We start from the raw sequence: 22,387 nt of genomic DNA on the forward strand, positions 1-22,387 counted from the left end.
TAATTTTAAAGTGAAAGGCAGGAGGTTTGGAGGGGGATTTGAGGAAAAGTCTTCCTTCCTTCAGAGTGTGGTGGGAGTTTGGAACACTCTGCCTGGGAGGGGAGTTGAGGCTGGAAGCATCACAATCTTTAAAAAGTATTTGGATGAGCACTTGAAGTGTCAGAAAATTCAAAGCTAGAGGCCTGGTGTTGGAAGGTGGAACTAGTGCGGGTAGCATTAGATATTTGGCAGTACAGACTTGATGGGCTAAAGAGCCTCTTCTAACTGTACGATTCTATGACTCCATAATTCTATCATCCCCCCTCTTAAAGATCCTACCCCTTTCCTTAAATCTACGTTCCCTGGTCACTGATGCTTCCACCAATGGGTAAACTTCCTTCCTATCTACCCTATCCACACCTATCCTGGTTCTTTATCATGCTCTCTCTCTCTCTCTCTCTCTCTCTCTCTCTCTCTCTCACAGAGTGACACAATGGAGGAAGGACAGCGTTGTTGTCTCACCTGTTGTCTTCACACTCCTGGCTGAAGCCAGACAAGGAGCCTTTGCAATCCACGGCATATCTGTAAACCACGAGCAGGCAGTCCTTGCAGAGCTGTACCAGCCTCTGACAGCACTGCAGTTCCTGAGAAGTGGCTGTCTCTGCTCTTCGATTGAACATGGTTTCCCAGGAGTTCCTGCCGCCATGGAAACAGACACCATCATCAGCACACTCTATCAAATCCTGTATCACCCCCCCCCCCCCCCCCGGCTCCCTCTGCCCCATCAACAAGCACAACCATTAAGGCTACCAACACAAACAGAAGTTGCTGGAAAAGCTCAACAGGTCTGGCAGCATCTGTGGAGAGAGATCAGAGTCAACCTTACTCGGAATTGATGGTAACTAGGGAAAGATAGGCATACATTCGGAAGATGGGGAGGAGGTAAGGAGTAAACAGTAGGTGGGGATAGAGCCCAAAGGCAGAGGAGAACAGTCGGAGTGGATAACGATGCAGCTGAGAGGGTGAATAGCTATGAATGGTGACTGTTAGGGGCTGACAATGGGTTGTGTGCCATGGCAGAGCGTGTGATCTGATATGTGGGGGTTGGGTTAACAACATGGGAGAGCTCAAGCCCTAGAAGCCTCGATAAAAGGTTGCAGGGTCCACAAGTGGAAAATGAGGTGCTGCCCATTATCCGTTTCAGCAGACAAACCCTATGGCCAAAGGAGGCAGGAAGCAGGCTGCGCAAGCACAACCCCAGGCAATGGCGAGTATGGGAGCCCAGAAGAAAATCCAGTAAAACTGAAGAATGTGACATTCTGATACAATTCACCTTCAACAACTTCAAAATCGAGCTCTCTGTAAACCCAGGATATTCATTTTCAAGTATTACTGGTTTGATCCTCTGGGAAATAGCACATTGCTTTTAGCTGCTGAGAGCTCATCAGATAATCCAGTCCTGCACTTTCGAATGCATTGCATGCTTACAATGTAATTCTGACAAAATGGAGAGGCACAAAAGACTAAAACAAAGTTAATCCTAATTCCGCAACTGTGCAAAAATGGGTATTTCCTTTCTCTCTCAGCTCCTTTCTTTATATTAAAGCATGTGCTGTAATGTAACTCAGTGTCACTCCCAAACCAATTAAAAGCACACACTTCATAAGTAGACCATCTTATTTCATTACAGTGCTTGTGGCAGTATTCCCAGGAGACAGAGGGGATCTAATGAAATTGCATGCTTATAACAGTTTCCTTACTGTGGTTCGAGTTCACATTCATGCTGATAAGATTACAGTATTATGATTCATAATCATCAAAATCAGCAAAGTAATATAAAATTTGTATTTCACAGTGGAATAAATATTGCAGCATTCCCCACAGTATTTCCATCTGTGATGTTGACCAATGTTAAGCATTTTGATCTCAGCCCAGATTGGACAAGAAAATGGGCCATTTCTTCAGGGCTGCTGGGTCAAAATCCTGAACCTCCTTCCTTAACAGTGCCAACACTTCATGGACTGCATGAGTTCTAGAAGGAAGGTCACCATCATCTTCATCAGGGAGAGGGCAATAAATTGTTAGCGGATGAATGAATTTAGAAGCTTAAATTCCAAGGTCCCACTTTGGGAAAATAAGTTACAATTTCTCTCTAAGATAACAAAGTGTGAAGCTGGATGTACACAGCAGGCCAAGCAGCATCTCAGGAGCACAAAAGCTGACGTTTTGGGCCTAGACCCTTCATCAGAAAAGGGGTTGGGGAGAGGGTTCTGAAATAAATAGGGAAAGAGGGGGAGGCGGACCAAAGATGGATAGAGGAGAAGATAGGTGGAGAGGAGAGTATAGGTGGGGAGGTGGGGAGGGGGTAGGTCAGTCCAGGGAAGACGGAGAGGTCAAGGAGGCGGGATGAGGTTAGTAGGTGGTAAATGGAGGTGTGGCTTGGGGTGGGAGAAGGGGATAGGTGAGAGGAAGAACAGGTTAGGGAAGCGGGGATGAGCTGGGCTCATTTTGGGATGCAGTGGGTGGAGGGGAGATTTTGAAGCTTGTGAAGTCCACATTGATACCATTGGGCTGCAGGGTTCCCAAGCAGAATATGAGTTGCTGTTCCTGCAACCTTTGGGTGGCATCGTTATGGCACTGCAGAAGGCCCATGATGGACATGTCATCTAAGGAACGGGAGGGGGAATTATAATGGTTCGCGACTGGGAGGTGCAGTTGTTTATTGCGAACCGAGCGGAGGTGTTCAGCAAAGTGGTCCCCAAGCCTCCGCTTGGTTTCCCCAATGTAGAGGAAGCCACACCGGATACAGTGGATACAGTATACTACATTGGGAGATGTGCAGGTGAACATCTGCTTAATATGGAAAGTCATCTTGGGGCCTGGGATGGGTGTGAGGGAGGAGGTGTGGGGGCAAGTGCAGCACATCCTGGGGTTGCAGGTGAAGGTGCTGGGTGTGGTGGGGTTGGAGGGGAGTGTGGAGCGGACAAGGCAGTCACGGAGAGAGTGGTCTCTCCGGAGGGCAGACAAGGGTGGAGATGGAAAAATGCCTTGGGTGGTGGGGTCGGATTGTAGATGGCGGAAGTGTCGGAGGATGATGCATTGTATCCGGAGGTTGGTGGGGTGGTATGTGAGGACGAGGGGGGTTCTCTTTGGGCGGTTATTGCGGGAGCAGGGTGTGAGCGATGTGTTGCAGGAAATGCGGGAGACATGGTCAAGGGCGTTCTCGACCACTGCGGAGGGAAGTTGTGGTCCTTGAAGAATGCGGCCATCTGGGATGTGCGGGAGTGGAATGCCTCATCCTCAGAGCAGATGCGGCGGAGGCGAAGGAATTGGGAATAGGGGATGGAATTTTTGCAGGGGGGTGGGTGGGAGGAGGTGTATTCTAGGTAGCTGTGGGAGTCAGTGGGCTCGAAATGGACATCAATTTCTAGCTGGTGGCCTGAGATGGAGATAGAGAGGTCCAGGATGGGACATGGGCACTGATGAGCAAGGCCAGCATTTTGTTGCCCATCCCTAACTGCCCTTGACTTGCTAGGCCATTTCAGAGGGCAGTTAAGAATCGACCACATTGTGGTGGGTCCAGAGACACATGTAGGCTAGACCAGATAATGACAATAGATTTCCTTCCCTCGGGGGCCTTAGTGGATCAGATGGGTTGTTAAGAACATAGAACAGTACAGCACAGCACAGGCCCTTCAGCCTGCGGTGTTGTGTCGACCTATTGCCCTACTAAGAGCATGACAACAATCGATGTTAGTAACATGATCACTGTTACTGAGATGAGCTTTTTTAGTTTTATTACAGATTTTATTAATTGGATTTAAACTGCACCAGCTGTAACGGGCTGATTTGAACCCATAATCCCAGGGCAATAACTGTGTTTCCAGGTCGTAGTCTATTGACATTGCTGCTTCATGACTTCGACCGTCATGCTGGTTCTACCCTGGAACCATTTTCAAGAACTACCCAGCTCCCATTGTCTGACTTTGCTATTTATGTATATGTAGGTCACCATGGATTTTTTGATCAGGTAATATGTAGCAGTCGCCTCACAATTTGTCAGCCCCCTGTTGTAAGCTTCACAATTCTTGTTTCAAAATGGGCTCTCAGATAGAGTTGGCCCTCCTTGTGCCAACCCCTCCAGGGTCTGGGGCTCTCTGTTACACCCTCACCTCCACCAACCCCCCACCCCGCAACTCACAGCTTTCCCAGATTCAGCATCCCTCTCTCCACCGCCAAATCCCAGCTCAAAATCCTGTGTGTTTGTTGCCACATGTAAAGTCTACATGACAGCATCAGTGCTTTGGAACCGCGTGTTTACCAATGCACACACACAAAATCATAATTCGCTGGAAAAGCTCAGCAGGACTGGCAGCATCTGTGGCGAGGAATTAGAGTTTTAATGTTTCGGGTCGTGTGACCCTTCCTCAGAACTTATAGCAAACACTGCACTTTTTTCTTTAAATGTTCAACCTTGAAGGGATAGCTTTCAGAGGTGTTTCTGGAAACTTCTGAGGTGGCCTCTTAAAAAAAGTTACCTACTGCATAAATCAAACTAGGTGGACAGAAACTTGTTCCCATTGAGAACTGGAAGACATGGATGCGATCATGTCGATTAGGACCAGCTGAAGGCCATTCAGGCCCTCAGATGTGAGCTCCCGCTCAATAAAAGCTTGGCAGATCTGATTGTGACCCTGACGCCACATTCCCTCGCTATCAAGAATACATCCATGTCCGACTTGGAAGTATTCAAGGAGCCTCCCTCCATGACAGTTCCACAGGCTGCTTCCAACCTACATGTGACTCCAGACCCACATCAATGCGGCAATTAGGTTGAGGGCAATAAAATGCTGGCCTGGCCTGCAATGCCTGCATCCTGAGAATTACTCAAACAAAAAGTAGAAGCAGACATGAAAGGAGAAACAATTGCAGGTTGGGGATTGAGGATTACAGGGTGGAGGTGGGAGATTGGGACTGAGAAAGATATCAGCCACGATCAAATGACGGAGCAGACTCACGGGCTGAGCAGCCTAATCCTGGTCCAATATCGTATGGTTTTAGGGTCATGGGGAAACAGCGCGGGGGAATTAGGATCCACTAATCAGCAGAGGGATGACACAATCTCTTCCATCCTGTCACCATCGTCCTGTCCAATGATCCAGTGGCTATCAGCACCAGTGAGAATATTAAGTTCCCCAACTGAGAGCGTGACCTCTGCACTTCATTTTTCTTATACTACCCCACCCCCAACTCTCCTCACTCCCAGTTGGGTTTTAATTGTATCTTTTTGGATTTGTTATCAGTGGAGTGGGCCCAATTCTCCTTCACGCAGCTAAAATTTACACCTATTTTACATCTCTTTCTCTCCTTCATCACCAGCTTTCATCAGTCAGAGCATTGAGTACAGGAGATGGGATGTCTTGCTGCAGCTGTACAAGATGTTGGTGAGGCCACATTCGGAGTACTGCATGCAGTTCTGGTTGCTCTACATTAGAAAAGGTATTATTAAACTAGAAATAGTGCAGAAAAGATTTACTAGGATGCTGCCTGGACTAGAAAGTTTGAGGTTTAAGGAGAGGTTGGATAGGCTGGGACTTTCTTCCCTGGAGAGTGGGAGACTGGGAGTGACCTTATAGAGGTCCTCAAATCATGAGAAGCACAGATAAGGTAGATAGCCAACAGCTTTTCCCCATGTTAGCAGAGTCTAAACCTAGAAGGCATAGGTTTAAGGCAAGAGGGAAGAGATACAAAAGGATCCGGAGGGGCAATTCTTTCACACAGAGGGAGATGAGTGATGAGCTGCTAGACATAATGATGGAAGCAAATAGCATTTATCATTTAAGAAACATTTGGGCAAGTAAATGGATAGGATAGAAATGGAAGGATATGGGCCAAATACAGGCAAATGAGACTACTTTAAATGCAAAAGCTGGGCAGTATGGACAGGTTGGGCCAAAGAGCCTGTTTCCATTCTGTAGACCTCTATGCCTATATGTGATCACTGCCACTGTCTTTTACTCTGAGTGCTCTCACAATCTGATCAACTTATTTCTCTTCACCCTCTATCTATGATGTAAAAAGCAGCATTTCTCAGCTCCTTTTAGTTTCGAAGAAAGTCATACTAGACTCAAAATGTCAATGCTGCTTTCTCTCTCCAAATATGCTGCGAGATTTGCTGAGTTTCTTCCAGCATTTTCTGCTTTTATTCACGAATGATCCCTTGCAGGAGCTTCAATTGATTGAGTCAAGGGGGCTTGGAAGACAATTTCCCAGAGTTTTCTCCCTGATATGAATCGAGTTCAATTGTGTCTTTTGCTGGCCGCAGGAAATCACATGGATTTTGGGCAGAGGAGAGTTTGAAGGCACTATGAGACATCAGGTATCATCATTGTTTGGAGCAGAACAGAGGAGCCAGAAACCAGGATACTCCCACTGCTTGGTGGTCTGTTGCGGTGTTTGGGCTTCTGAGATGTGAAATCTGCAGCTTCTCACACAGAGCCTCTTCCTCAGAGCACAAATTGATCAGGCAGACTTTGAAAGATTAATATCTCTGAACACAATGATCAAATTTGAAATGAGCCCGGGGGATTATTGCATTGTGATAAGCACCAGTGAGCTGATTGAAAATTTGCTTTCTGGTGAGACTCAGCTGGTATGGGGTGAAATTGTACCCTGTGTTAATAGCAACAAACATATTAACCGGTTTACATTGAATGTTGCTGTTTTAAAAGAAAGTGTTAAGGCTCATTAACATGGTTGACGAACAGAGGTGAGTATACATTAGTGTGGCTGTTACTAGTGTCGCACAGTGTGATGTCAACCTCATTTCTTTTAAGGGATGGAACCATCCAGGCTGAGCTGTTTTTTAGAGCCAAGTTAAATACAATGGAGAAAGAACTAACAGTAGATTTGGGTGACAACCAACTTAGTAAACCGAGAGCAAAATGATTCCAATTAGGTTGCCGAAATATTAGAGGGCACCACAATCTGTTTGAGAACATGTCGAGTTTTACGGTAAAATGGCAAATTCTATTTTGGGTCCTGTACGCATGAAAACAAGGGCTGTGTTTTAAGCCTCAAATTTTCCAAAGATAATAATGACGAATGGTAAATCTGACTGTCTCCTACTTTAAAGCAACATCCCCCAGTCCTGGTAGTCAGGTATGAAGGGGTCAATTGCTCCAGTTGAGTGGAACACAGTTACGGAAGGGAGAATAGCAAAAAGAACACAGTTAGGGGAGGGACAATGGCAAAAAGAGGTCACATAACTTCCAAGATAACAAGGTGCAGAGCTGGATGAACACAGCAGGCCAAGCAGCATCAGAGGAGCAGGAAGGCTGACGTTTCGGGCCTAGACCCTTCTTCAGAAATGGGGGAGGGGAAGGGGGTTCTAAAATAAATAGAGAGAGAGGGGGAGGTGGATAGAAGATGGATAGAGGAGAAGATAGGTGGAGAGGAGACAGACCAGTCAAAGAGGTGGGGATGGAGCCAGTAAAGGTGAGTGTAGGTGGGGAGTTAGGGAGGGAATAGGTCAGTCCAGGGAGGACGGGCAGGTCAAGGGGGCGGGATAAGGTTAGAAGGTAGGAGTTGGGGGTGGGGTTTGAAGTGGGAGGAGGGGATAGGTGGGAGGAGAGACAGGTTAGGGAGGTGGGGATGAGCTGGGCTGGTTTGGAATGCAGTGGGGGGAGAGGAGATTTTGAAGCTTGTGAAGTCAACATTGATACCATTGGGCTGCAGGGTACCCAAGTGGAATATGAGTTGCTGTTCCTGCAACCTTCGGGTGGCATCATTGTGGCACTGCAGGAGGCCCATGATGGACATGTCATCTAGAGAATGGGAGGGGGAGTTGAAATGGTTCGCGTCTGGGAGGTGCAGTTGTTTATTGCGAACCGAGCGGAGGTGTTCTGCAAAGCGGTCCCCAAGCCTCTGCCTGGTTTCCCCAATGTAGAGGAGGCCACAACAGGAACAGCGGATACAGTATACCATATTGGCAGATGTGCAGGTGAACATCTGCTTGATGTGGAAAGTCTTCTGGGGGCCTGGGATGGGGGTGAGGGAGGAGGTGTGGGGGCAGGTGTAGCACTTCCTGTGGTTGCAGGGGAAAGTGCCGGGTGTGGTGGGGCCGGAGGGGAGTGTGGAGCAGACAAGGGAGTCCCAGAGAGAGTGGCTCCTCCGGAAAGCAGACAAGGGTGGGGAAGGAAAAATGTCTTTGGTGGTGGGTCGGATTGCAGATGGTGGAAGTGTCAGAGGATGATGTGTTGGATCGAAAGGGTGGTGGGGTGGTAGGTGAGGACAAGGGGTATTCTGTCTTGGTTGTTATTGCGGGAAGGGGGTGTGAGGGATGAGTTGCGGGAAATGCAGGAGACACATTCTTGACGACTGAGGGGGGGAAGTTGCTGTCCTTGATAAACGAGAACATCTGAGATGTTCGGGAGTGGAATACCTCATCCTGAGAGCATATGTGGCTGAGGCGAAGGAATTGGGAATAAGGGATGGCATTTTTGCAGGAAGGTGGGTGGGAGGAGGTGTATTCTAGGTAGCTGTGGGAGTTGGTGGGCTTGAAATGGATATCATTTTCCAGGTGGTTGCCAAAGATGGAGACAGAGAGGTCCAGGAAGGAGAGAGAGGTATCAGAGGTGATCCAGGTGAATTTAAGGTTGGGGCGGAAGATGTTAGTGAAGTAGATGAACTGTTCGAGCTCCTTGTAGGAGCACGAGGCGGCGCCGATACAGTCATCAATGTAACGGCGGAAGAGGTGGGGTTTGGGGCCAGTGTAGGTGCGGAAGAGGGACTGTTCCATGTACTCTACAAAGAGGTAGGCATAGCTTGGGCCCATGCAGATACCTATGGCCACCCCCTTTGACTGTAGGAAGTGGGAGGAATTGAAAGAGAAGTTGTTGAGGGTGAGGCCGAGTTCAGCTAGGCGGATGAGGGTGTCAGTGGAAGGGGACTGGTCAGGGTATGCTATACTTAGCCTTTCTGACAGACCTCACTGGATCTCTCTCCCATTGCAACTCTCTCATAATCTCTTGAAGGACCATATATCTTCCAGGTGTACAGCTGGCATAGTGTGGAAGGTGGTATACAGGAGACCATACTGCTCCTTATGTAGGACTACCCTCTGTTAAAGGCTTAAGGAATATGGCTGTGAGACTGCATTTTCAATGTGTGACTTTGCAAAGTGTGACAGAGAATCGATCCTAGGAAGGGCCAAATGCTGGAAAATGGGACTGGATTAATTTAGGATACCTGGTCGGCATGGACGAATTGGACTGAAGGGTTTGTTTCTGTGCTGTACAGCTCTATGACTCTATGAATCTAAGTTCCAGCCTAATCTCTGATCCAGGTTCTGAGCCACAAGGCGACAATATTGTGACAAGGCTTCATCAAGGCCAGCTTTTGCTGCCCCCCCTGAATTTACAGAGGCCACATCACTGTCTGCCAATTCATTGCTGTGGGTCTGGAGTTAACCCTAGGCCAGACCAGGTCAGGGCAGTAGATTTCCTTCCCGAAAGCATCAGATGGGTTTTTATATTAAATGTTGATAGACAACAGACTTGCTATTTGTGAGACTCATTTCAACTCCACATTTTAAGAGAATTTGAATTCCACCAGCTGCCATGAAGACATTTGAACTCATGCCTCCGAAACGTTAGCCTTGTTCTCTAGTTTACTTGCCTGGCGATATTACCACAACACCGTCTTCACCTAACAGAGCCCTAGAGTTACTGACTTTCTACCTCCAGCCATATCAATCCTGTTCACCCACCCTGGCCCTCTAGACTACAAACAAACACATTGACATTGTGTGGCTCTTCTTCAGAACATCTGAAAAAGGGTCATATCGGACTCGAAACTCTGTTTCTCTCTCCATAGGTGCTGCCAGGCCTGCTGAGTTTCTCCAGTGTTTTCTGTGTATATTTTGGATTTCTAGCATCCACAGTTCTTTGTTTGATGAAAAGCTTCATCTTTATGTGTCTTATTAGTAATGTTTAAGTTCTGTGCAACCAAAGAATAATTAGTACTCTATTCACAACAATACAAGACGATCCACCTTCATGAACAGGGAATACTGACAGATAACGGTGGCTCAGTGGTTAGCACACTACCTCACAGTGCTAGGGACGCCTGTGTGATTCCAGCCTCGGGAGGCTGTGTGGAATTCCTCTGGGTTACATGTCCAGTAACATTACCGGAATGCCACTGTCTCCTCCAAACGCTGACCACTATTTATGAGGTTGTTTCTCTGCTCGTGATTCCATTCCTTTGCACGGGAATTGAGGAAAGAAAGGCAACACAGGTGCTCTGTTTCTCACTTGTTGAATGCAAGCAGCACGATGATCTGTTTTCATGTTTCTGTGACGTGCCCCCCCCAACCCCCTGCTCCCCACCCCCCCCCACCGCCCCCATCCACTGCCTTGTGCTGATTGTCGGTGTATGGCTGAACAGTAGTTAAAGCGAGCTAGAGGGATCCTGTTTGCTACCTGTTCCTGGATCAGCAGGAATTGTGATGACGATTGACACCCAAGCTGAAACTAGCTGGCACCATTGAGGGTTTTGACCCTTAAAACAGAGTTGTGTGAAGGGGTATGCTATACTTAGTCTTTCTGATAGAGCGTAGAGTCAGGGAGAGTGTAATTCCAGCACTGCTTCCAACCTGTCAGTACCCCAACATGAATGGCACAGTAGCTCAGTGGTTAGCACTGCTGCCTCACAGTGTCAGGGACCTAAATTTGATCCCACCCTCAGGTGACTCTCTGGGTGGAGTTTGTACATTCTCCCTGTGTCTCCCACAGCCCAAAGATATGGAAGTTAGTTGGACTGGCTGTGCTAAACTGTCCATAGTGTCTAGGGATGTGCAGGCTAGATGGATTAGCCATGTGAAATATAGGATAGGGGGTGGGTCTGGGAGGGATGCTTTTCAGAGGGTCAGTGTGGACTTTTTAGGCCAAATGGCCTGCTTCCACATTATAGGGATTCTATGAACAGGCAAATGAGACTAATATTGTCCCTTGTCTAATTGAGATTTATGTTCATCAGACAAAACACTGACACTGACAGCTGAATGACCCCCTCAGGTGAATGAAATAATTTCAAAGTAACGCTTTGACAAGGAGCAGTCTGGGTTCTCTGGAATGTCCCAGTATTGTTTTTCACTGTGTTTGTGCTTGTGGGAGCTTGCTCCAAGGGATTTAGTTGCCACGTTACCCTATGTGTTCAAGTTGACCGTGATTCAAAACTAGATATAAAGCACTTTTAAATATTCTGAAGCATGTGCCATAAAAATGTAAGTTTTTCATTCCTGGAAGACTATCTTCTGCATGAACAGTGCGGTTGCTGGGTTTAACTCTTCACAGTGTTTGGCAACCTTTGACCAGAAGCAATACAGTAAGGAAGAATGGGCAATTTCTTTAAAATATCTGCAGAACCATTTATAAGAAAATTTTAAAAGGACCGCTAAGAGTTTACATGAATTGTAAAGTTATCAGTAGTAGTTTTCTTGGATAATAAGAAATATCAGTCTATGTTGTAATGAGGTCAGCCAGTTAGACCTCATAGAATATGAGTTCCCTGACTGGGGCTACTAGCCTGGTCCACTCAGGGAGCCCTAGCTGATAGATACAAACAGAAGTGTCAGACATTCTATTCACTCTGGGAGCTGGCTCTGAGGGAACAGGATCAGTGTCAAGGTCTTTCCACATGTAAGTAAAGGGTGACTTTGTAACATGACAACAGCCTCTGTGGAATTATTTTCTGTGACCTGGGCACCCTTGACCAAGAAGCAGTACCAACAAGAAGGAAGTTAAGAAATAAGCCTTGTACCTGACACCAGAGGGAAAGCAGATGGAGCCAGAAAGAATAACACACTAAATTTTATGAGGAGAAAGAACAAATGTCCCCACAAATGAAGGTTGGATTTTCTGTTTTCTGCAGGAAAGAAAACAGAAGTATTTGGAGGGACAATGTGAGCTGGCTGTTAAGTATTCAAACCTACAAAGCTACTGGAACAGACCAGAAGCAGTAAATAGCTGGGCCAGGAGAGGGGGTAGTGTTCCCCAAAAGGGACCAGAGTTTTGTTTTTTAATTCATTCAATATTGGCGTCGCCGTTTAGGCCAGCATTTATTGCCCATCCTTATTCGTCTTTGAGGAGATGGCAGTGATCTGCCTTCTTGAACTGCTGTGGGCCATGGGAGGTAGATATGCTTTCAATGCCATAAGGGAGGGAGTTCCAGGTTCTTGATCCAGGGACAGTGAATAAACGGTGATCTGCTTCTCGGACAGAATGGTGTGTAGTTTGGTGGGGAATTTGCAGGTGGTCATGCTCCTATGCAAACTCTGCCCCGTCTTCAAGTTAGAGGGATGGTAGGTTTGTGAGGTGTTGTAGAAGGAGCATTGGTGAGTTACTGTGGTACATGCTGTGTACACTGGTAGTGGAGAGACCGAATGTTTAAGCTGATAGATGTGGCGCCAATCAAGCAGGCTGCTGTATCCTGGATGGTGTCAAGCTTCTTGAGTTCTGCTGAAACTTAACCCATCCTGGCAAGTGGGGAATATTCCATCCCAGTCCTAGCTTATGTTTGGTCATTGGTAGACGGGCGTTGAGGAGTCAGGAAGTGAGATCCTCACTACAAGATTCCTCACCTCTGACCTCCTTCAGTATCCACAGTATTTTATATGGTGAGTCCAGTTTATTTTCTGGTCAATGGTAACCCCCAGGATAATGTAAGTGAGGGATTCATAATGGTCATGCCATTCAATGTGAAGGGAAGATGATTAAATTCTCTCTTGTTGGAGATCGTCATTACATGTCACTTGTGCAATGTGGATGCTATTTGCCACTTGTCAGTCCAAAGAGAAATACTGTCCAGAGAAATGCTGCATTTGGATAGTCACATATTGGAGAAATGGAGGCATAATGCTATGTCACTGGGAGAGTAATTAGAACCACAAGCTAATGCTTTGTGGACATGGGTTGGATCACAACACAGGAGATGGTGAAATCCAAATTCAATCAAAACAAAAACCTGGATAAAAAGCTAGTCTAATGGCAGACATGAAACCATAAAGCCCATCCAGCTCACTAATGTCATAGGGAGGGAAATTGCTATCCTTACCTAGTATGGCCTAGTTGTTTCACTAGATTCACGCAACTGCCATCTGGGTAATTCAGGATAGACAACAAATGCTGGCCAGCTAACAAGGCCCAGATAAGGAAATATGAAAAAACCACCTCTGTATCTGAGGAGTTGTGAATGGTAATGAGCATTGTACAGCTTTAGCGAACATCCCCACTTTCAACCTTATGATGGAGGGAATGCCATTAATGAAGCAGCTGAAGATGGTTGGGCCTGGGAAACAACCCTGAGGAAATTAAGATTCTTGGGGTGTTGTGACAGTGTCAGTACCTCTAGGCCAGGAGGCCTGGCTTCCAGGCCCGTCTGCTCCAGAATCATGTCAAAGCATCTCTGAACGGGTTGATTAAGAAATATCTATCCTGAGAATCTCCTGCAGAGATCTCTTGGATCTGAGATGATTGACTTCCAACAACCACAACCATCTTCCATGGTACCAAGTATGAATCCAACTATCAGAGAGTTATATCTTCATTCCCATCGAGATCAGCGTTGTTTGGGCTCCTTGATTCCAATGAATTGCTGCCTTGATGTCAAGGAATATCACTCTCAACTACCCATTGCACTGCCAACTTCTCTGACAAACATTTAATATGGTGGACCTCACATTATCTTGTATAAACCTTACAGAATTGTATGAGATTTTCCAGAAATCGAAGAACACCACTGAGTCTAATTTTGACTCCAGGGGCTCCCTGATGCCACACTTGATTGAGTGCACTCTTGATGTCAAGGGCTGTCACTCTCTCCTCACCTGGAATTCAGCATTTTTGTCCAAGTTTCACCCAACCACTATAATGAGGTCAGGAGCTGAGTGGCCCTGGTCAATTGAGATTGAAGGTCAGTAAGCAGGTTATTACTGAGAGAATGCCACTTGATAGCAGAGTCAACAATGACCCCTTCTGTCACCTTGTTAATGATTAACGAAGTTGGGAGAACCATACCATCATGACTGCTGTGACCCCAGGGAGACAGGGTTTGCTGAAATGTGCCCAGGTGGTGATAATTGTACCCATGGAACTGAGCTGATTGGGGTTGTCAGAAATGACCCCTGATCTACCCTATGTAGGTGAACAGCAGCATCTTCAGAAATTCCATGGCTACCTAACACCAGACAATGTTGGAGGGGAATGCTGTGGTTAAATAACACATAATCTTTGTTTTGTCAATTATTTTAATTAAAATTTACCTCCGTATTTAAACAAAATTTTGTCTACTAATTCACACTAAATTTCATTGATTCTTCATTTGGGAGTCTTTGTAGAAATTGACCAGTTTGCTTTAAAGTTTCCTTTCTTGCAGAGGATCCCAAAGAAATTTAAATTTACCCAATCGCCTTCAAGTAGAGGCATTTGAAAATAGGTTACTGTTCAAGGCCGATTTTGCAACATGTATATTTTTGCTGAGAACCAAACCGAAAAGCCGCAATCAGAAACGAAACCTGAAATTGCTGGAAAGCTCCCCAAGTCTGGTAGTCTCCTGCAGAGAGAAAGCAGAGTTAACATTTCAGGTCCAGCGACCCTTCTTCAGAATTGATTGCGGGGTCTTGAGAAGGGTCACTGGATCCGAACAGCAACTCTGCTTTCTCTCCACAGGAGACTACCAGACTTGGGGAGCTTTTCCAGTAATTTTTGTTTTTGTTATGTTTTTATTGAACCTGAAGTGGAAGAATCTGCAGAATAAAGTGGAGAGGGGGTGAATTGGATAGCTATTCCAAAGAATATAAAGCTGAACAGCCCAGGTTCTACACTACATGATTCCATGTATATTTAGTGTTTCCTTCACGTCTAACTAAAGGCATCAGTAAGTCCAAGCGAGTCCTCACACAATCTCTCTTGTGTTTATTTTTGTGCACTCTGGGATTGCCGTTATGCAACAGGACGGAATTAGTGATAACGGGAACTGCAGATGCTGGAGAATCCAAGATAACAAAGTGTGAAGCTGGATGAACACAGCAGGCCCAGCAGCATCTCAGGAGCACAAAAGCTGACGTTTCGGGCCTAGACCCTTCATCATTAGTGTTGTTTTAAAAGGAAATGCTTCAGACCATTTACATACAATTTATCTGCCCCAAAGTGCCCCTCATCTTAACATCCATATCTGTTTACAAGATGGAAAAAGTAAGTAACTCATTGCAGATGTCTCAAGAGGAGTTGTGTGCACTTTCCACACAGCACAATCCTAAAACCCTTCGGCTAGAACCGCCTGTTCCCGTAGAGAAAGTTTATTTTTAGGCAAACACACACACACACACACACACACACACAAACACACACACACACACACACAGACACACAGACACACACACACACACACACACACACACACAGACACAATATAAACATACAAACAAAAACACACACACACACACACACACACACACACACAGACACACGCACACACACACACACACACACACACACACACACACACACACACACACACACACACACACACATCAAACACACAAACTCGGACAAACACACAAACACAGACACACACTGACAATGTCATTCTTTAAAGTGCCGATATTTATAAATTAAAACATCGGAGGACAGATTAAATTAATTTGTGGGTTTTAGGTCTCTGCTTTTAAGCCTGCAATTAATGAGTTTACTTTAATGATCTCTGAGGTTTAAAAGCCTACAGTGTAATGCGCTGTTGGGTGAAACATGCTGCATGTGAGGACATGGGAGCTTGGTGCTGTGTGTTTGCAACAGGGGCTATCTTTTTGAAGCTGGGGGAGGGGGTCAGGGGGTGGCATTGACTGTGACATGGCCCAACGTGGCATCCTCTTTATACCCAGTCCATCCCAGTTCAAAATTAAACAGGAGCAGGGCAGTAGTTCAAAGTAGCGTGCGTCAAATGGAGCCCGGCTGTCCATTTTCAAGCAAGTATTGGAGCTTTTTAAATCGGCTGAAATTTGAGTTTAAAAGAAAATCACAAAAGGGTTCCAGTGCAGAATGAGGCCATCCAGTCCGTCATGTCTGCATCAGCTCTCTGAATAAGCAATGCACTCACTGTCACACACCTGCCCTCTAACTATAACCCTGCGCACCCCACACTTTACAGATACTGATCCAATCCTGTCTCCCATTGGAATTAGTTGGAAGTGGTCATGGGTTTGGAAGGATCGTTGGTGAATTTCCGCAGTGCATCTTGTAAATAATACATATAATGGCTACTGAGTGTCAGTGGTGGGGGGAGTGGGATGTTTGTGGATGTGGTGCCGTTCAAGGGACTGCTTTGTCCTGGATGGAGTTGAGCTTCTTGAGTGTTGTTGGGGCTGCACCCATCCAGGCAAGTGGGGACTATTCCATCACACTCCTGACTTATGCCTTGGAGATGGTGGACAGGCTTCGGGGAGTCAGGAGATGAGTTACCCGCTGCAGTATTCCTAACCTCCAACTGCTCTGAGAGCTATTGTATGTATATGCTGTGTGCAGTGGAGATTTTCTGGTCAACGGTAACCCCCAGGATTTTGATAGGGAGGGACACCTCATGTCCACTTGCCTACATTTTCCCCCATTCCTTGATTCCCCTGCTAACCAAGAAGACAACTATCTCAGCCTTAAATATCCTCTTCTGTGCTGAGCTACTCTGGTCCGCAAGTGACTGCACAGCAATATGTTTGACCCTTAAATGCACTTTAAAATGGCCAACTCCAACTGAGGAGAATTAGGTATAGGCAACAAAGACTGCCCTGGCCAGCAGAGTTCACATCCCATCAAAGAAGAAGGAACATCTTGAACAGAGTTGACATTGCAGCGTATTTGATTGTTAATCTAATACAATTACTGAGCAATGAAAAAAAAATCCTCCTCCAATTTAAGGTAGAGGTGCTGGCAAGTAAAAGTGAATGCCTAGTGTGCCAATCCTACAGCCCTCCGAACATGGGTTTGAACTCTAGCATTAGCCTATTTCAGTTTGAATCCCAATGATTCACCTATTAATTGATCTCGGGCTTCAGCAAAACTGAACGTTGACCATTGCTGTGCTCCAAATGCTGAATGGGTTGCCAACATTGATTAAAATTGGTATCACCTACCCTGAATTGGAGAAGCAGTTCCACAGGCCTCGCCCACGGTTCCAGAGCAAACGGTTAAAAACCCGATTGAAGATGCGGTACAATCGAAGACTTTCCACATCATGCACCTTCCATACTCGCTGAAAGGTGGATCGGATGTTGGTCCTTACAATATCCAGCACCTGAATGCAAATGAAGAAACAGAAAAACTAGACAATGACTAACAATACATGATGAAAGAATCAATATTTGATTTGATTTATTGATGAAGAAGCAGCGCCAGATAGCTTGTGATTTCAAATAAACCTGTTGAATTATAACCTGTGATTTCTGACTTTGTCCAACACTACCACCTCTACATCATGTTTTATTAATGTCACATGTAGCTAGGTACAGTGAAAAGTTTTGTTTTGCGCACAGTGCAGGCAGATCAGACCATACAAAGTGCATGAGGGTAATAGAACAGGGTGAGGAATACAATATTACAGCTGCAGAGAAAACGCACAGAGAGCGAGATCACCAATAAATTTAACATTTGAGAGGTCCATTTAAAAGTTTAATAATAGCAGAGAAGAAGCTGTTCTTGAATCTGATTGGGATCTTTCTGAGACACAATGCATGGGCTATGTAAATGCAAAATCCTTCCATTCTCATTATTCACTTCAACCTTTTACCATTCTGACCCAGCTCTGTGAATCATTGGTCTATGGGGCAGCTTCATGGGGGTGGACAACAGGTTCAGACGCTGCATTAAAATGTTGTTATTTTAGGTTTAGAGCTGATTGGATGGATGGGGTGCGGAAGGCAGAACCAGATCCACTGACCAAGTTCATACAATTGAAGTAGACTTTAGAATGTAAGGGCTGACATTATAGTGTCTGTGGGGCAGCATAGCGGTTAACACTGGTGTCTCACAGTGCCAGGGACCCAGGTTCAGTTCCTGCCTCAGGTGTCTGTGTGGAGTTTGCACATTCTCCCTGTGTCTGCATGGGTTTCCTCCAGGTGCTCCGGTTTCCTCCCACAGTCCAAAGATGTGTAGCTTAGGGTGGGCTGACCTTTCTAACTTGTCCATAGCGAACAAGGGATATGCATTGTAGGTGGATTAGCCATGGGAAATGCAGGGTTATAGGGATAGGGCAGGTGGTGGGTCTAAGTGGGATGTTTTTTGAAGCTGAATGGCCTGTCCCCACAGTATAGGGTTTCTATGATCATCAGTGCATAACATCAGGTATTAGATCTCAGCAGCTAGGAGTGACTGATAACCCACAATCCAATTCTTCAGTCTTTTCACTAAAACCCTTGATTCCCTTACTAATTAAAAATCTGTCTCTCTCAGCCTTGAACATACCCAACAGCCCAGCTTCAACAGCCCTCTGAGAGTTGAAATTCCACCTCATCCCTAGCCTACCTGTGACTCCATGTCCTTTGCAAAGTAGTTGATTCTTAACTGCCCTCTGTGGTTGTTAATCTGATCCAATCAGGGAGCCCTAGCTGACAGATAAGAACAGGAGTGTCAGGCATCCTGCTCAGTCTGAGAGCTGGCTCTGATACAGCTGGATGAGTGACAAGGACTCTCTACATGCAACTAAAGTGTGACTTGGTGATGGGAAACTGACTTCTGTGAAGTTACCTCAGTGGCAATGAGACAAATGTATATGCTGAAGAAATGTGCTCACAACAGTCACCTTTGAGTTGGGGTAAGCATTTCTGGCAATTGTCTTTATTTGGGATGTTGCTCAATCCTACTGACAAAGATTGGATCCATTATGTGGAAAGCATGTAATACTTTTTCTGGGCAAGTGATATTGATGCAGAAGAAAAGTAGCAATTAATTCTCCTGGCAGCTTGTGGACCTGTAGATTTTTCAGTTATTATGAGCCAAACTTGCCCTGGGGCAATAGATACTAAAACCTTTCAAAAGTCAATTTTGTTAAATAAGGAATATTACAACATCAAGACTCCACTAATTCTGAGATGCTAGCAATTTTTACTTGGCAATTTGAGAGCCAGGGGAATCCATATTGGGATTTTTTTGGCATGGCTAAGACAACTGGTAGAGGCATGTGACTTTGGCTTAACCCTTAATGAGTTGCTGAGGGACAGTTTGGTAGGTTGGGTTAATGATGTAACCATGGAAAAGCACCTATTAGCTGAAGCCCAACTGGACTTTGAACAGGCACCACAACTGGCTTTATCATTTGAAAATGCAGGAAGTGGAGCATATGAAGTGGACTCCCTCACCAGTCCAAATGAGCTTGCATGACCTCACTCAGGACACATCCCAAAACAGAGGAACTCTAGGTTAGCCCACAGCAAAACCCCAAAACAAAGCCAAGCTTCTGCCAAATGGTTAAAATATGTTTCAGGATCCAGGTTGGCAAAGCACTGAAGTTGCTGCTGATTTGTGAACTTGACACAGCAATTTTTTTTTCCTTTATTCATACATAGAACAATACAGTGCAGAACTGGCCCTTTGGCCCTTGATGTTGTGCTGACCTGTGAACTAATTTAAGACCCTCCCCCTGCACTATCCCATCATTATCCATATCATGGGATGTGGTCATCAACTGGCCAGGCCAGTATGTATTGTCCATCCCTAATTGCCCAGGGAGCAGTTAAGTGTCAAATATATTGCTGTGGGTCTGAAATCACATGTAGGCCAGACCAGGTAAGGATGGCTGTTTTCTGTCCTTAAGGACATGAGTGAACCAGATGGGTTTTTCCTCAACAATTGAGAATGGATTCATGGTCATCATTAGATTCTTAATTCCAGGTATTTTATTGAATTCATATTCCATCATCTGCTGTGGTTGGATTCAAACCCAGGTGCCCAGAACATTATCTGGGTCTCTGGATTAACAGTCCAGTGATAATACAACTAGGCCATCACCTCCCCTTGAATGAGACCCATCCAACACAATTTAAGTGGCACAACTCACAGGCTGATATCCAGGTGAGTGAATACCCTGGAAAATCCACCTACATCTGGTTTGGAATTGCTTAGCAACATCCAAATCAGAACCAAGCAAAGTAAACTCCTGGTTACATGGTCACCCTGTTCCTATGGAGGTCAATACCAGTGCGGCCATTTCAGTGATTGCAGACCAGTTTTTAACGGAATTCACTCTGGACTCTAACCCATACGTTTACACACGATCTCAGCCAGACTGAGACCCTACACTGGGGAACCTTTACAGATCACGGTTACAACTTCAGTTCCAGTCTCTTATGCAAAACAACTGGTGCAATTACCACTGATTGGAATAAAAGGGTTGGGTCCAAGATTGACTGAGTGAAATTGGTTGAGAGGGCTTCACCTAGATTAGCCTAACATCTTTCAGTAAGCAAATAGCAGCTTGAGGGAAGTACTATTTAAAAACCTGGAGGTTTGTTAGGAAGGTCTAGGGACTATCGAAGGAGCCAAGGCCAACTTGCATGTTGACCAGGAAGCAATCTCATGATTCTGCAGGGCCTGACCATTTGGGGAAAAAGTAGAGGCAGACATGAGATAATAGGAACTGCAGATGCTGGAGAATCGAAGATAACAAGGTGTAGGGCTGGATGAACACAGCAGGCCAAGCAGCATCTCAGGAGCAGGAAAGCTGACATTTCAGGCCTAGGCCAGAAGGGTCTAGGGTCGAAATGTCAACTTTCCTGCTCCTATGATGCTGTATGGCCTGCTGTGTTCATCCAGCTCTAAACCTTGTTATCTTAGAAGCAGACGTGAGAAGGCTGGAAACTGAAGGAATCATCAAACCAGTCCAGTTTGTGAAATGGGCGGCATCGGTCGTACTGACTATGAAGCTTTTGTGGGGATTTTAAACAGTAAACCGGCCACAGGCCAATGAACACCCAATCCCTCACATCGAAGATTTGTACTCTAAGCTGGCGGGGGTTGGTGCTGCCCTTCATGAAGCTGGGCAGGGACTTTAGTAGAATGAGAGGTGACTCATTGAAGCATGTAGGATTCTTAAGGGGTAAGTGCTGAGAGGATGTTCCCCCTCACGGGAGGGTCAAGGACTAGAAGGTATAGTCTCAAAATAAAGGGACCTTAATTTAATGGACTTCAGTAAGGCATTTGATAAGGTTCCCCATGGTAGGCTCATTCAGAAGGTCAGGAGGAATGGGATACAGGGGAACTTAGCTGCTTGGATACAGAATTGGCTGGCCAACAGAAGACAGCGAGTGGTAGTAGAAGGAAAATATTCTGCCTGGAAGTCAGTGGTGAGTGGAGTTCCACAGGGCTCTGTCCTTGGGCCTCTACTGTTTGTAATTTTTATTAATGACTTGGACGAGGGAATTGAAGGATGGGTCAGCAAGTTTGCAGACGACACAAAGGTCGGAGGTGTCGTTGACAGTGTAGAGGGCTGTTGTAGGCTGCAGCGGGACATTGACAGGATGCAGAGATGGGCTGAGAGGTGGCAGATGGAGTTCAACCTGGATAAATGCGAGGTGATGCATTTTGGAAGGTCGAATTTGAAAGCCGAGTACAGGATTAAGGATAGGATTCTTGGCAGCGTGGAGGAACAGAGGGATCTTGGTGTGCAGATACATAGATCCCTTAAAATGGCCACCCAAGTGGACAGGGTTGTTAAGAAAGCATATGGTGTTTTGGCTTTCATTAACAGGGGGATTGAGTTTAAGAGTCGTGAGATCTTGTTGCAGCTCTATAAAACTTTGGTTAGACTGCACTTGGAATACTGCGTCCAGTTCTGGGCGCCCTATTATAGGAAAGATGTGGATGCTTTGGAGAGGATTCAGAGGAGGTTTACCAGGATGCTGCCTGGACTGGAGGGCTTATCTTATGAAGAGAGGTTGACTGAGCTCGGTCTCTTTTCATTGGAGAAAAGGAGGAGAGGGGACCTAATTGAGGTATACAAGATAATGAGAGGCATAGATAGAGTTGATAGCCAGAGACTATTTCCCAGGGCAGAAATGGCTAGCACGAGGGGTCATAGTTTTAAGCTGGTTGGTGGAAAGTATCGAGGGGATGTCAGAGGCAGGTTCTTTACGCAGAGAGTTGTGAGAGCATGGAATGCGTTGCCAGCAGCAGTTGTGGAAGCAAGGTCATTGGGGTCATTTAAGAGACTGCTGGACATGTATATGGTCACAGAAATTTGAGGGTGCATACATGAGGATCAATGGTCAGCACAACATTGTGGGCTGAAGGGCCTGTTCTGTGCTGTACTGTTCTATGTTCTATGTTCTATTAAGGCTGAGATGTGGAAGAATTCCTTCTCTGAGGGT

At 45.8% G+C, this 22,387-nt stretch overlaps 1 protein-coding gene across 3 annotated transcripts in view; it reads right to left on the reverse strand.

Moving 5' to 3' along the window:
- Positions 1-22,387, reverse strand: part of ttll7 (tubulin tyrosine ligase-like family, member 7) — a 283,625-nt gene that overhangs the window by 38,760 nt on the left and 222,478 nt on the right. For all 3 annotated transcript variants that reach the window (XM_059648159.1, XM_059648158.1, XM_059648157.1), the window contains 2 exons: positions 17,162-17,322; positions 502-675 (listed from right to left, as the gene is read on the reverse strand). In XM_059648159.1, coding sequence (XP_059504142.1) covers positions 502-675; positions 17,162-17,322 — 335 coding nt within the window. The remainder of the gene's footprint in view (positions 1-501; positions 676-17,161; positions 17,323-22,387) is intronic.

This window comes from Stegostoma tigrinum, chromosome 8 (assembly GCF_030684315.1).
Source record: "Stegostoma tigrinum isolate sSteTig4 chromosome 8, sSteTig4.hap1, whole genome shotgun sequence".
In the NCBI taxonomy this organism is placed as follows: domain Eukaryota; kingdom Metazoa; phylum Chordata; class Chondrichthyes; order Orectolobiformes; family Stegostomatidae; genus Stegostoma; species Stegostoma tigrinum.